Source organism: Euprymna scolopes, chromosome 8 (genome assembly GCF_053919585.1).
Source record: "Euprymna scolopes isolate OS-2025 chromosome 8, ASM5391958v1, whole genome shotgun sequence".
Classification (NCBI taxonomy): domain Eukaryota; kingdom Metazoa; phylum Mollusca; class Cephalopoda; order Sepiida; family Sepiolidae; genus Euprymna; species Euprymna scolopes.
The window spans coordinates 56,992,780-57,009,665 of NC_136489.1; the positions used below are offsets into that span (position 1 = coordinate 56,992,780).

Below are 16,886 nucleotides of genomic sequence, written 5' to 3' on the forward strand. Positions count from 1 at the left end.
AAATAAAAAAAACAAACAAAAAAACAATACAAGGAATCGATCGTTTTTGAGATCAGAAAATAAGCACAAATTTTTCTGATTTTAATACAGGTTCTGATACCTCAAAAAGTTCCGATTTCGGTTAATTGTCCCAACACTAATGGCTACACAAGTGTATGTTTTGGTTAGACCAAAAAATCGCTCAGTCTCATCGGTCAGGATTTAAAATAAAAATGGTTACAAACTGAAGAGGATGTAAAAAATCTAGATTTTAGTCAACCACACAATTATCTCCTTTATTATTTGCTTCCTTACGCCCCTTCATTTTTCTGGCCTGAGGATTTAAATGTTTGTTATATAAAAAAAATCTTACCATAAAACCGATATCGTTTTTATCATAAATTTGGAAATGTTCAAATAATGTAGTCGTACAGTTATTAAAATATATTAGTAATAGTCAACCAAAAATTCATTGATACAACACAAGCAACGAAAACTCAAATACTAGATGCAAGAATATATGAAGACGAGAACTATCAAACTTAATGATGATAAAATGCACTTTTTGCACAAATGATTGATTTAAACCATTAATTTGACTTCTCAAGGGCATTCATTATCAAAAAATAAACTTAAACTGCAAGCATTTCATTGGAGCAGCTGTCATTACTAAAATTCTAATCTCATTGTTGGATAACATTTTTAAAAAAATCATGCGAATAAAAATATCAGAAATTCTGTTAGGCATGTTGAGATAACCTGCTTTTGATTTAAACTTCCCCCCTTTTTTAAATTAAAAGTAGAAAATGTTTTATAATCCCTATTTCTATGGCAACGTAAATATCCAAATACAAGTAAGATTTACCAATCTCCTTATTTTTTACTGTTACGACCGTGCACTAACCTCCACATTCTGTGGTGGGGCTAACTTTTCATATTTCATAGTTCCACAAATTATTTTACCCATAAATTCTACCAAACCACCATTTCTATCCTCCTTCCTACCTCATCTCTATTCCATCCATTTCATAATTCATCTCTTATATAAAATGCTTAAAGTTTTTTGTCAATAAAACAAAATATCAGTTTACAAATGTCTGCCCACTTTTTTATTTTATTTTTTCTACGATTTATGTTGGATATATATCAATCATGTATTATATTTAATAACATATCTATCTTAATTCTTAAAAATGAATCAAATCAAATCTAAAGGATTTAATTAGGCATGGCCAAACCGGAAGGAGGGAGTAGGTATTTTTTGACGGATTCTCCATTTAAAAATCTATCAAATATCAAGTAATTATCCAATCAATATAAAATTTTCACCAATTATTAAATGAAGAATAAACTTTATAATGGTATACTTTTTTTTCATAATTGATATTTATATATATTTTTGCTATCTGTAAATGACATTTTTTTTTGTTTTTATTTCCTATATTTATTTCATATACTAGCAAAGAGACCCAATGTTGCTTGGGATTGAATAATGATCAAGAAATGTTTCACACTCCCATACTTTTGTCATCAAAATCGATGAAATTGCCTATTTTTCAATCAAATCGATTGATTGCCTACTCTAGTTGGGAGAAAGCTTCATACACCTCCCTATAATGACAGTTCACAATACATTGTTGTCTATATTGCACTATAGACATCAGTGTATTATGGAATAAATCACATTAAAGTTTAAAATGTAAAAGTCAAGTAACATGCTTCAAATGTGCTCTTTAGAGCACAATTGAAGCATGTTACTTGACTTTTAATTTCGAGTGCACCTTTGTCATATCAAACAACCTACTGTTGATTTTATATGCCTGACCTTACTGCTTGTATAGTAATAAAAGGTTTCAAATGCACTTGTGATGTTAGGCTGTGTTCGGCGTAAACTCTGGTCAAAATCGCCTGTTCCTTTTTCAGTGAATTATTTCAATTATAGATATTTATCGAAGACATTCCAATACAAAATCTATCTAAGAACACTGCCAGCACATAAAGTAAATTTGTGTGAAATTTCATAAAATTGGCCCAGTCATTTACAAGTCTATAGGGAACAAAGTCACAGACGAGTTTCTTTTTTTTTATATATATATATATATATATATATATATATATACATACACACACACACACACACACACACACACACAAGTTGGTTGCATCACAATGACCAAAGGAAAGAATCAGTCCACAATGATAATTTTTATTTATTTTTTATCACCTTAGACATATTTCACAACGTATAACAAAAGATAAATATTATGGTTGTGGACTGATTATTTTCCTTTGGTCATAGGGATGCAACCAATTTGGTATATATGCTCTGAAGCTGGAAACAATTTCATTGAGCTTGTTATTTAAATTTTTAAACAATTTGAACAATATTATAAGGGATATACACAGTAAAAAATATTTTTTATAGCAACTCAAAAATATATATAATTATTTCATGTTATTCGCATAAAGTTTTATAAAGGAGATATAATACTTTATGTATAGATTTTTAGTATTTACTTCAACAGTGCTAAATATGTGAATAGAGCTAGATATTAAGTTATGAAAATAAGTATGGCAATTAAGCTACACAGAATTTTCAGCGTTTCATCCTTATAAGGTTTTGTCCTAACTTAACATCTATATAATTACATTAGTTGTAAACTCTGTACATAAATATATAAGCACAAGACTCACATTTGAAGTAATTAACAGATTAGGAATTTTTTAACAAAAGTTCTAGATGTAATGGGGCCAAACGTGTGCTATATTTAGATTTAGTTTTATGCAAAACAAGTAAAAAGGATGGAAGACTTCTGTGAAAATTCAGATAATTTTGATTTTTGTTAAATTTTGATAAGTATTAATTTTCGATTAATCCGTATTCTCCAAATCTCAATTTGGCACAGCCTCCCATTTGAAGAATCAAATATTTCAAATTTTCATTGGATTTGATCCATAGCCATTATACACCGATTACGCACGATTATCTGAGATTAAATTTCTTAAGCTTTGAATTTTAGACATTTTCTGGAATCAAAACCATGTAATAGATTTTGATCAAAATTGCAATAAGGATTCTAGATATAAGGTTTAGTATCATTATATCTTAATTTTAATCTTTATAAGTAGACATAAACGTAAGGCAAAACTATTTTGCAAATTTATTTTAGCGATTCTGAGTTGGGTACCTAGATAGTAATATAAAATAGGAAGTTATGAAAATATATATGTCCATAAAGCTATACAGAATTGCGTTATGTATTTGCCGTGGCCGGCTGTTCAAAATGTGTTTGTTCAATCTATATGAATGTTACCATCTACTTTTGTTATAATATATATATATATACACACACTGACAGTGAAGTAAAAACACAACACAGTTGATCTATAAAAAATATATAGGATTAGGCGATTGTTGGGTGGGGAAAAAAATGGTGATGTGCCTGGATATCTCTCTCTCTCTCTGATCGACTTTCTCTTTGTGACGATTTTATTTATAAAAACATTCTTTTCCTGTTGGAATGTTAAATATTTCCTTTGCCTATTGTTTCAACCTTTGAGTCATATCTTCTTACATATTTCTAGGTTAAATTATGCATTCCATTAGACAATGGTAGAAAGTTCCAAATTCTTCACATTGAATCCATCTGCAAGTGGGCCACTCATTGAATGTTTTTTTTCTTGAGGTTGCCTGCCAATATCTAACAATTTTTTTTTGCGTTTGGACCCCCTCAGTCTAATGTATAAGCTTCATATCATCACATATTTTATATATATATATATATATATATATACACACACACACATATATATATACACACACACACACATGGTGTTAAGTTTACTAGCTAACCAATCAGATTCTTTTTTTATCTTTCTTTTTTCACTAACCAATGGTTAAGCTTTTATCAGACAAAAGTTTGGTTGACTTGTATTTAATCTCCCATTATTTATTCTTGGAGAGGATTTTGTCATCATTCTTTGTGCATTAAAAGCTTTGTTTTAACTTGGGTGTGCTTAGATATGTTTTATTTTTTGTTTATATTTTAGATGTTATATTAGTTTATATTTTTATATTTTTTAACTAATATATATTAGCAGGGAGATCCAACGTTGTCCTGGGTTGAATGAGGATCAACAAAGGTTTCATACTTCTATATTTTATTGTCAACGAAATCAGTGAAATTGCCATTTTTCAATCAAATTGATTGATTGCCTGCTCTAAATGGGTGGCACACCAGAAGAAAGCTTCACATACCTCCCTCAGTGACAGTCTACAATACTGTACTTTACATGGCACTGTAGAGAACCTACCATTTTTATAAAATTATGGTTATAGATAATGGCTTGCATTTAAGTTTAAAATGCAAAAGTCAAATATCATGGTTCGATTGTGCTCTAAACAGAAACATTAATTTCGAACGTGCCCCTGTCATATCAAAGAATCTACAATTGATTTTATATGCTGGACCTTTCTGCTTGTGTAATAATAAAACTTCTCAAATGCACTTGTGATGTTAGGCTGTATAAGGTGTTAACTTTAGTCAAAATTGCCTGTTCCATCTTTCATCAGATTTTTTTGATTATCGATACTTATCAAAGAAATTCCAGTGCAAAACCTAAGAACACCCCCCCCAGGTACATAAAGTACATTTGTGTGAAAAAAAAAAAAAAAAAAAACTTGGCCCAGCTGTATAGGAGGTCATATGGAACGAACTCACAGACACAATGTTACTTTTATATAATAGTGTGTGTGTGTATATATATATATATATATATATATATATATATATATATATAATGTATTGTTATCCTAAAAAGCTTGTTCTGTGCATAGAGTTGTTTGCTATTTCGCTTCTGTAGTTTAAAAGGTTTTCAGGTTCTTAAAATTTTAGGATTTCAATTTTCTCATTCAAGATTCCTACATTTACAGACTTGTCATTATTTTCCACTTGACTATTGGCAAGAATCTACTTTCTTTGAGCTCCTAGTAATTGTTTTCTAGTGCTGTTTTTATTCCGTTTTTTTGGTACTAAATATGTGCCACTATTTCTCAGTGTCACTGTTTCTAACACCCTCTGCAGCATGACCGAGTGGTGGTTTGGCCATGTACGCAGAGATACAAAGAAACGCCTTCCCATAATTCCCTTTCTAGAGCTCTCCCTTTTTCTGTTCAGGCCGTCATGAGGTGAGCACCATAATTTTTGTCTCTCCATAAACGAGGGGGGGGGGCATTCCCTCCCTCAAAACTAGTTAGGGTAGCTTTGAAAAACCTATTATCCAGTTTTAAATTGTAAAAGTTTTTTGTAATATATATATATATTGTATCTATAATGCAAAATAAAATAGCTATGTTCCAAATATATTACAATTTTGTCGCGTGTCGTCTTTCTTGTGTCTGCCATAAATGCCCTCATTGAAACAACAAAATGGTCCGGAGAATGAAGAAAGAAAATCCCAGTTAGAACGTAATCGGGGTGAAGAAATCATTTTAAGAGAAGGAGCCACACAGCACATCCAACATCTCAAGTATGCTTTTCTTCTTAAAGACCCCAATGGTGGCTATCTTCATATCTTCCCGAGACCACTTTTAAGACATTTACTATAACATGTGAAGCCAGTTACACCTCAGTGACCGGCTGATCGTGTTATAAATATGCTTTTTGTTGGAAATTATCAATGTAAATATAGATTTTAGCTGAAATCATGTTTTAATACTGTGAAAATTGTAAGAGTTGTCTCCCTTTTACAGCTTCAGATCATGCCTATTTTTCAGTGACACAAGGATTTTTTAGTAACTTAGAGTTACTTCTTTTTGGTTTTCTTGTTACTATATAAAGTTGTGATTATGCGTTTTTCTCTTTCTTCGCTTCAGGCTGTAAATAAAAGCAGACATGTCTCTTCATGTGTGTATTGAATGAAAACATGCAAAAGTGTTAATTTCTTTTTGTTAATGTTTGTTGCCTCCTACAATTTGAATCCTATTTAAAAACAAAAAAGGTATGTTTTATTTGATTCTTAACTTTAATAATTAACCATCATTTTTGTGGTCATAATATTTGGTTTTAATATCTAGAGATCATACTCACATAATATTGTTATTTGAGTTTTTTTTTTGGTAAATATTGTGGCCTGGTAAATGATGCTTTTAACTATACATTTATTTTGTTGTGAATAGAATGCTTAAGTTCTTAGCATTTTTTAGCATTTTATTATAAGACAGTATATAAAAAATTATATTTCTTCTGTTTTACTATTCTTAATTTTATAGATATTGGTGTCCTGCCGTTTATATTTAATTTTGATATTATGATTCCCTTTTTAAGAGTTATGTTGTAAATGTTGCTCTAACAATGAAAATGTAGTTAAGTTTATGTTCAATAGATTTAGGAATCTGTTTACGATTAATGGGGATGAATGGACTTTGGGTTTATGCATATTGGATTGGTATTATTTTTTAAGTATGGTTCGTAAGTATTTTTATTTAAGTATACAGTAACACTCACATATGTGTATATATAATAGAAGTTCTGAATTAAATTAAGTAGAATTACAACAAAATCTATTGCTTGACAAATAATTATAGTTTTTTTCCTTAATCCATGAATTTTCAATGAATGGCTCATCTCATCGGAGGAAATGTTATTAGCAAAATAGATGTTGGTGATTATAAATTTTGCTTATTAGCACATAAATTGAAAATTAAATTTGAAATGATATATACACACACACACTACAAAAGAGTTTAACCCATTGTGTCACCTATTAAATTTGGGTTAGATTGTTTGAACGAGGATAAAGTACAAATATTAAAAGTTAAATATCAAAAAATAAAATTAAAAGACAAAATCCAAAATTAGTGTCCTGCTTGTTATATATGTCATTTTCTATTTACAGCTACAGATTAAATGACTGCTAATGGTGATACTCTACATTTTTATAATGGACTATTCCAATCATTCTATTTATTTCATTTGTTTATTATATTCAATTGTTAATAAAGAGAGAGAGAGAGAGAGAGAGAGAGAGAGAGTAGTGAAAGCGAGAGTGATGGATAGTGTATAAGAGAAAAGTGAGAGGATCAAACAAGATATAGTGAGGGTGAAGATAATAGATAGAAACTTAGTAAGAAATGTGTCACTTGGTAAGTAAAACTAGCAAGATGCAGCAAATTGAAAAAAATTAAAAGAATGGAACTTTTCAAACATAACTCAATCCAAAAACTGAGAAATATTTTAACATGCATTTTCTTTAAATCAAACAAAAAGAAAAATGTCTTATGGAAACAAACTTTGATTTACTCAGATTTAATATAATAGATACTAGAAAACCATATGAATACATATATTGAAAATTAATCACAACACAAGACATTAAGAGATTATTATATTTTTAAGCAATATCAGAGCGTAATAATTCTTTATCATTATTAAAAATCGTTTTTATTGTCCTTTTTCAAATCTTTTGTTTGTGTAGATCAATTATGAATTCCCTGATTGGAAAGTTTGTTTTTTTCCAATTTTAGGAAAACACCAGTAAACTGTTAATCAGCTTTGGCTCAGTGCAAAGGTAATAATTTGGAAACTGAAGCTGCAAGAAATCTTATAAACTACCCCCCCCCCGACTATTAGCCTTGGCTGATACCACACAAAATAGGCATGAAGGGTCAAAGGAGATAGAAGGATCCAAAAGGGAAAGCACTAACCAAACCTCCACTGAATGAGTGCAAAGAATACTGCAAGGTCTTGGAGAGACTTATTGTCACTCGAATTTCAGTGAAAACAGTCATTGCCATTGAAGACTATGGTATGCGGCTGTTGCAATAATGCAAAATCATTTGCAAAGGTTATCGAAAGAGGTGGAGAGTACTAGAAATCTGGGGAAACTTGTCACTCAGATTCCAGGGAACACAACTGGTTGTTATCAGTGAGTAATCTGATGATGACCGGTGTGAGAACTCCTAGTGAGTACAAATAATGAATAAAATTAGATGATAATAATAATAATAATAATAATAATAATAATAATTCTACCTCCTCAGCATTGCAGAACCGTATTTATTTTCTTTATTTAAAATAAGCTGTTATTAAAACTTTGCTTTTAGTAGAGTATCATTTAGTTATTAAGTTATTAATTGAAACAAATTGTTAGAAAACTATAATTATTTATTATTGTTTCTGGAAAGAAGAAAAAATGCGGATGCGAAGAACTAGAATTGAAAACAATCTTTAGATTTTCAGCCCCATTGGATGCATTTCACTGGGCTATTGTGTAATACTAAATGTCTATTGCCATTGATAAATGCTGCTTTCAATTGGGTTGATTGCTCTCTTCAAATAGCAGACTCACAGAAAATGCAAAAGATGTATTTTATAACATGAATAAGAATTATATTATACTAGCAGACCATCTGACATGATTCAGTCATAAAATATGCTTAAATGTATCTTAATTTATACAGATTTTGTATTTCATATCAGAGTCAATTCTCTGTTGATTATCATATTGTACCCACTATATGGTAGGGATTTCAAAAGTTAAAAAAATATGACTTGGGTGCCATCAGTTAGAATTGAAACCAAAACATTTAGCTCTCTAACGGTATTCATTACCATCTGGACGAAGAATACATGCATACCAAAACTTTACAAATTAACGCAATTAAATCTATAAATGCATATATATTTGCACAGGCATAGAGAATACACATTACGTCAAACTATGCCCACCACGTTCACATTTTTAACAGCTATTTTTCTGACTAAAAACTAAATTGATTTTGTACTACAGGTCCGAATACTTCATATATCAAGTTTTAAGTCTGTAAGTAAAAAATTGACAGCAGTTTGAAAGGGACTATTTCACAGAAATAGAGATATACTCTAAATTCAGTTTCGAATGCTATGCAATTATGTACAATGTAGAAAACATTCACAAATACAATTGTGTATAATAGTGAAGTGAAACTAATCATTCAACAAGAAAATGAAAATAAAAAAACGAACAGTGAATTAATAAAAGTTCGTTTTTAAAAGGAATATGCATGTAAGTTACCCTTTTTGAAGCCACTGGTATATTTATAAGCATATAACAAAGTTATATTCACTTTTAAAATAAAAAAGTAGGCTTTTAATATCAATATCAGTGTGACAAATAACTTTATGTATAGATTTACTAAAATAAATATTTTTTTTTTACTGCCACTTTCAAAATAAAATATCGATTGAACTAAATACAGAAATCAGCAAAGTTAATTTGAAGTAAAATTTTATTTTTAAAGGATATAATCAAAATAAGATTTTTTATTATCAAAACAGATTTAGGTATTTAGCTTGTAGGAATGAAGCTGTTGATGACAAAAATCGACAAACTGATTTGCCCTTCTTTATTATATAGATATGAACATCTTGCTTACAATTATAATTAACTAATACATTATTATAAAGGATAATGTTTAATGGATTGAGCTTACTAATAAAAGTAATGGTTACTACTTAGCATAAGGCATTACTCTTAATAATAATTATTAGTTAATTATAATTGTAAGCAAAATGTTCACATCCATATATGTGTCTACACATCTATATAATAAACTAGTGCAAATCAGTTTATCGATGTTTGTCATCGATAGCTTTATTTCTAAAAACTAAATACTTAAATCTGTTTTGATAATAAAAAATATTATTGTGATTATATTCTTTAAAAATTCCTTTGATTACCCCAATTACACAATTATCCTATCTGGACAGAAAGCAGTGCCTATTCAGGAGAGGTGTGGTTGAGGATTATGCAACCCTCACCAGGGGTATCCATAGTCTTAGAGAATTTTTTTTCTTTGATGCATTTGTATTAGTTTCTTACAATTGCAATTTTTTAAATTCTTCTTCATCCCAAACAAAGCTGCTTGGATATAAAGGCCTACTATTTGGAATTGTATATCAGGGGACTATGTGGGGAGTACAGCAGTGAGATGTCTGTTTAAATGACATTTAAACCTTTTCAGTTTAATACAGTAGTGGTAATCACTCAGCATAAAGCATTACTCTTAATTATTAAAATAGAGTTCTATTCGGACAGAAATCAGTTGCCAAGTTGAGGATGCTAGATCTGCCATTGTGTTCTTTCAAATGTATAGGAACATTAGAAGACTTCAACATCTACTACAGATTGTGATCTTGATGATCCTCCTCTATGGTTGCACAACGTGTATGGTACAGCATGTTTTGCTAGTGCATAGTGTATGGTGTGGTTGTTGGATGCTTTGCTGGGGAATGATGGGAACAGAGATGTATGTAAAAACATCTCTGGCCAGAATCAGATCACCCAAGAGATATTCTGTTTGTTAAAGAAAAAAAACGAAGAGTCTCATTTGATGGGAACGTTTTGCTGTGATCAGCTTTATGAGAAAAACATCCAGTTAGCTGCTCTCAAGCCATTTATATAAAACTGTATTATACAACTCTGACACGACTGCATTTAGAATTTGCATCATCAGTCGCAAACTCTAATCTTGCTCAGAACATTGATCACTTAAAAACCATTCGGAAACATGCAATCAAATGAATGCTCTCCATCAGGTATCTGATATACTCTGAACATCTTGATTCCCTGTGTTTGGATTCTTTGAAGCTCTGACATTTAACAACTGACAGTAAACACTCACAAAATTATTAACCATCTTGCTAACAATGACTGAATAATTTAAAGAAAATATCCATGTGTCTAACATATGTAGACATTTCTACTAAATCAGAAAACAGCACAACTCCCATAACTTTTGGAAAAAGTTTTTTCAGGCTCAGAATTGTTGCAGTAATGAACAGCCTGCATTGGTTGCAGGCGGCTGAGACCCTGCTTCCTTTAAAACGGTCATTTTTTTTCTGATGTCCTCCTACATATACATGCACTATTGAGGAGTTTTAGTACTGTACACAATTATGCAAGTATTAACGTAATACGCACATAAACAAACACAATAGTGCAAGCAGGTACTTGATAGTGTTCCAGACTTGTATCAATCAAAAATGTGATAAAATCTGTGCATTTCAATTTCTCCCCATTGTTTGCTTGTGTATAATTTTGTCTTAAAAACAACAAAAAACGTTACTTTTAAAAATAAAAAGTTCTAATCTTTGATTTCTATCTTTCAAATAGTAAAAATGTCTCTCTTGGCTGTACTCCGCAAACAAAGATTCTATGAAGGGGGTTGTCCACGTCGACTGTAGGCATGCTTGTGCCTGACGAGCCCGATGTGGGACAAGCTGGTTTGGCCACAGTGGCTGCAGTCAAAAGTCACATCAGGTGTGGCTGCTGAGGCTTCCCGAATCTTCCTCCTGCAGTGCTTCTCCCGCAGATCTATGTGCGGGAGATCTCAAAGGAGGTGATAGCCTGGTGGATAGTACGTTGCCAGTAAAAATGTATTAGTTTTCTAATTGTATTTAATAATACAGTGATTGTGCAGTTTACAGGTTGCGCTATTTTTTAGATAGGATTTTCAAGTTAAATTCAATTTTTATGGGATCTATTGTTCATTAAATTATCAGGTAAAAGTACAGAATAATTAAAAAAAGAAGAAAAAAGTCTCCCTCCCCATGTTAAGAATGGCTTTTTAAATAATATTGTTTTAATTTCAGCATGATTCATAAACTGCACAAATAGCAATAATAATTATAATGAAATTATTTTATTAAAACAACAGAGTTTAAATATTTAAATCAATTTTTATATGCAAATAAGATTTAAAGTCTGTGGATCTTGTTTGTTTGCCCCCATGCACAATGGATGAAATCATAAAAGAATGACAACAAATAATCATGCAAAGTTGATGATGTCACAAAATTACATCATTGATCAAATTGGAGAGAGAGAGAGAGAGAGAGAGAGAGACGTAGGAGATGATCCATTATTACATTTTATCTAGTTTCTTGTAAGTACATAATGTCTTTCTAGAAAGAATTCTAACTAGAAAGATATCAGGGAAACAAATGCCAACAATAGTATCATTTGAGTTATACAAAATTAATGGAGATGACACGTCTAAACCCCTAAAGGTCTAGAATAATTTAAAACACACAACATAAAACAAATATAAATACATGCATTGTCTATAATAAAAACAAAACAAATATAAAACACACACACATTATATATATATATATTCCACATAGAAAAATCCATGCCAATAATATAACACAATATATAACTATGATCTATGCATTCCACAGGTCATGCTGACAAAAAAATGTCACCTCGAGATCAAAGGGCTTATTTATCATGGGTGCGGTGCGTCCCTGTCGACGCGATCTTGACAATGTTGATAGACGGTCTGCTATGAAAAAAGGAGTACAGAGGCAAAAAAGAGAAAAAGATGAGTTTATGTTTCAATTTGATTATATATAAATATGTTAAATAGTGTGTATTTAGAGAAAATTGGACTAGAGTTCTCAATTACTATTACAAGAGCATAATATCTCTTATTTTTATATTTATATACTCATTTAATGAGCCCTAAAATGAAGTTTCATGAAAAATTAATTGAAATTTAATATGTTGGATTAAGCGTAATATGCAGCCCTTTTTGCGAGTTATGGCTAAAATTGAAAGATGGGAATACAAAGGAGACATAACATTTTAGACTTCCTTGATTCAAAATATAAATAAGAACACAAGTATAAATAGGTGCTTCATTTATACGCAGATATTGTCTGTATATTATTATTTCATATACCCACATAAAATTTTATAAGGAGATATATTTTATGTATTGATTTTCAGTATTTACTTTAATAGTGTTCAATATGTGTACTACATATTGAGTACTGTTGAAGTAAATACTGAAAAGTTATGAAATTATATATGGCAATTAAGCTACAAACAACTTCCTGTGTTTAATCCATGTAAGAACTCATCAGGCTAATGCAATATATATATATATATATATATATAGATAGATAGATAGATAGAGAGGTTTCTAGTGTTTTTATTGTTATCATGAGTACAAGTTTCTATCGGTAAACATACCAACTATTCAATATCATTAATTATTATTGACTTTCATGATTCTTACTTCTCTAAAAATAAAGAATCCCTTTTTCATTCTGGCTATAACTCATGAATGAAGTCACATATTTACACTAACATACTAAATTTCAGTTTCATGATACAACTGGTATTATGGCCATTTGACTCATATAAATAAGTAAAAATATATATGCAAAAGATGATGTATACATATGATTACATAATTATATATTTGTTCAGACAAAATGTAGTGATTACTCTAAGAAATTAGTGAAGAAGCATATTATTTTAACTAATCTGTTTCCATGCTTATCCACTAATTCCATATACTAATCATCGCATGCACACAGACATGACAGTAGTAAACAGACACCAGTACAAAGTACAATTCTTATTTTATGCTCTAAACTGAATAGAATTTGTTTCAACTGTTGTTTATACCTACTTTTTTCTATTTGAGGTTGCATATATAATTACTGCATTATGGCAAAAACAACACGAGTTTTAGAAGTTTCAAATTTCACAAAGGTTGGGTTCTGGGTCAATATGAAAGCGGATATAGTCAGCATAATCACGTTGACACACCAGTTCCCATGAGATCACCCAAGTTAAGCAATGTTGAGGCTGGTCAGTACTAAATTGGGTGACCATTTGAGAATTACAAGTGCTCTATGTGCTCTCCGCTTATCTCTGCAGTTTTTCTTGTTACTAATGTACTCGAGCAGTACCTATTCAGGAGAAGTGTGGTTGAGGATTGCGCAATCTTTAATGGGGATATCCATGGTCTTTAGAGACTGAACGGAGGCGATGCGTATAGTCAACATAAAATATCAGAAAACCTTTCAATCTCACATTCTACTGCCAATCAGTATTTGAGAAATTTTTTGCTTTGATGTATTTGCATTAATTTCTTGCATTTGCAATTATTTTTACTATTTTTCATCCCAAACAAGACATATTGCCACTTGGATATAAGGGCTTACTATTTGGGATTGTGTAGTAGGGGTTTATGTGGGAAGTACAGCAGCAAGATATCTGTTCACATTACATTTAAACCTCTGCAGGTTAGTACAGTCAGAGAAGCAGGAAACAAGGAGGGAATTCTAAAGTTTAGTGGTCCAAGAGCAGAAACTATTAAAGTAGAGAGCTTTCGCTCATCTAGGGACCTCAATAGTGAAGAGGTGGGATTTTGCTGCTTGATTGTCTCGAGTATGTACATTAAAAGGGGTACAAGTGCTACGAGTTCATTCGAACATATTCCATTAAAGTATTCGTAAAGCAGACACAGGAATGCAACATTGCGATGATGGGACAGAGTTCGGAGCTTTGCCGATAGTGTAGAACCTAATAGATTGGAGACTTTTTTGGACCCTGTCTAAAATGGAGAATGTGGTGGTAGATAAATGAGCCCAGATGTGGTAACAATACTTCATGCATCAGCTAATGATGGCTTTGTAGCGATACGATACTCTCAGGTGTGAATAATTTTCTAGCACAGTAGAAAGAGCAGCAGCCGTGGCAATGTCCTTAATGTACTTGTTCCAATTCAGGTTGCCTGTGAATGTTAAGCTGAAATTGTTAATAGGTTGATTATAAAATTTAATAGAGCATGGAGTGCAGATCTTGCACGTGATGTGCAGGGCCTTCACACATAACCCTGCATCTTGGTAAGCTAAAATTTGAAAATAATCTTTATTACAAAAACTCTGACAGCAAAAAAAACGTTGATGTCAATCGTAGAATAACTGCTAAGTATATTTATAAACTTGGCTGCTATGTCTGGCCAAGCTGCAAAGAAGAAATCATCCCTTTGTCCAATCAATATCAAGTGTAGAAAAAATTGATCTCATGAAATTGTTGAGAGAGATAGCATTTTGGAATATTGTAATATTTGTCAGAAAGTAGTTGGGTGTGGGTTGGGAGAGTTTGTAAATGAAAGTTTGACACAAAAAGATTGCAACTAACAGTGAATCACAGTGGCTATTCTGTTATAGGATCGAATACTATTTGGAGTGATGGTCGTTCAGAGCTACTGGAGAACCAGGATAACATTACTTCCATTAAATAAACTTCCAGGAAGGGTTCATTCCAATATTCTGAAATGGTGAAATGATAAAACAAGAGTGTTCATTGGAGATGATTGTTCTTGCTGCGCACAATTTGTTACAACAAAATGAGATGAAAATAATTCCTGTGACCAAATCAGTTGGCAGATATAAATTATATCAAACACTCTTAGCCATATTATAGACTGAAAACTAAAAAAAAAATCAGAAACCATCTTGAATCTGATGAACTCACAGTACTTGTATTTCCTCATTGTACATCCCTCCGACTAACCCAATATAGCAAAATCCCATCCCTTCACTGTTAAGGTCCCTAGATGCTGGAAAGCCTTCTACTTTAATACTTGCTTCCCCTCGGACAGTTAGACTTTGGAATTTCCTCTCTAACTGTACTAACCTACAAAAGTAATGTGAACAAACATATCACTGCTTAATTCTCACAGTCTCATGTTAGACAATCCCAAATAGTAGCACCTTATATTCCAAAAATAGCAAAACTTAAAATTACGATATGAAAGATAGCAAGAAATCCCTTAATGCTTCTCAACCTCTATGCCTAAAAGTTTCCTTGCATTAAAAAAATGTAACAGGGATATCAACTAAGTTTAATAAATATTAATACTTAATTGTAATACTTTCATTAAATAATATTTTAAATAAACATCCAAGGTTATTTACTTCTATCATATCTGTGTTTATAAAAACGTATATAAAATTTAAATATTAACAAATAAATTCTTATTCCATTTTAGAGAAAAAACATAATAAATGGGAATTGTGTATTGAAAGCAACAGGATGAAAGGATGGTGCTGGTTCAGTGTAGGATTCGCAGGTTTTAGCTGCATTTTCGCATTGTGAAAGACTAGCTCTGCTAGAAAGCGGCGGCCGGTGTTGCACAAAAATAATCCCCTTTTATAGGCCGACAAATTTGGGTTTGTGATTAATTATAATTAAAAATTAAATAATTACTTTTTACAACTTATACAAGTTATACAAGTTTTTATTCATATCCTTCATAACTAGCAACTCATTAGGTAAAAAACTAACACTTATCCAGAAAGACGCACCTTGTTTAAAAACTGCCTCATTCACCCTTATCCTCTAGTGTGTTTTATCTTTAATAAATTGCGACTCATAAGAAAAAAAAAAATTTTTTTTATTTCAACGAGTAAACAACATTGAGCCTTTTCTGGATAAGTTTTAGTTGTTTTTGCTTTGTTTTGTTTTAGGAAAAAAAAACAACCTTATCCTTGAGTGTATTTTATCCTTGATAAGTTCCGATTTAAGAAAAAGAAAAAAACTTATCCAGAAAAGACTCACGTTTTTAATTTTTTAAGTGAACAGTGCACCTTTTTGTATAAGTTTTAGTTGTTTTTTAAAATTTTTTTATTTTTCAGACCCCCCCCCCCCAAAAAAAAAACGAAGTGAATTTCAAGTTTTCACAAAATATGAATAAAAACTTGTATAAATTGTAAAAATTAAACATTAGTTTTCGTCGGCCCATAAAGGGGAATATTTTTGTGCAACACCGGCTGCAGAGTCTTTTGTGATGTGAAAATACAGCTAAAATCTGAGAACCCTTTATTGAACCAGCACTGAAAGGATATATTTATGTAGGGAAAGTTTGTTTTCAAAATGATAGGAAAGTCAGTAAAATGCAAAATAAATGTACACAGTTCATTATATATATATATATATATATATATATATATATATATATATATATAATAAAAGGCAAAACGCTTGCGAGAGTTTTTGTATGTCCAAGAAAGGCTTCTTTTTGCGGTGGGTTACTATCGCTTAAAACTTATACTGTGTAG

The 16,886-nt window shown here is 31.0% G+C and overlaps 1 protein-coding gene across 3 annotated transcripts in view; it reads right to left on the minus strand.

The window, feature by feature from the left end:
- The window catches only part of LOC145283583 (protein diaphanous homolog 2-like), a 182,230-nt gene that overhangs the window by 4,724 nt on the left and 160,620 nt on the right, over positions 1-16,886 (minus strand). Inside the window, exon 24 of one of the 3 annotated variants that reach the window (XM_080132505.1) lies at positions 12,228-12,304. The exons of 1 other annotated variant lie outside the window; for it this stretch is intronic. In XM_080132505.1, coding sequence (XP_079988631.1) covers positions 12,228-12,304 — 77 coding nt within the window. Of the gene's footprint in view, positions 1-12,227; positions 12,308-16,886 lie in introns of all 3 variants that reach the window. One more of the 3 variants, XM_080132504.1, reaches the window with a different exon arrangement.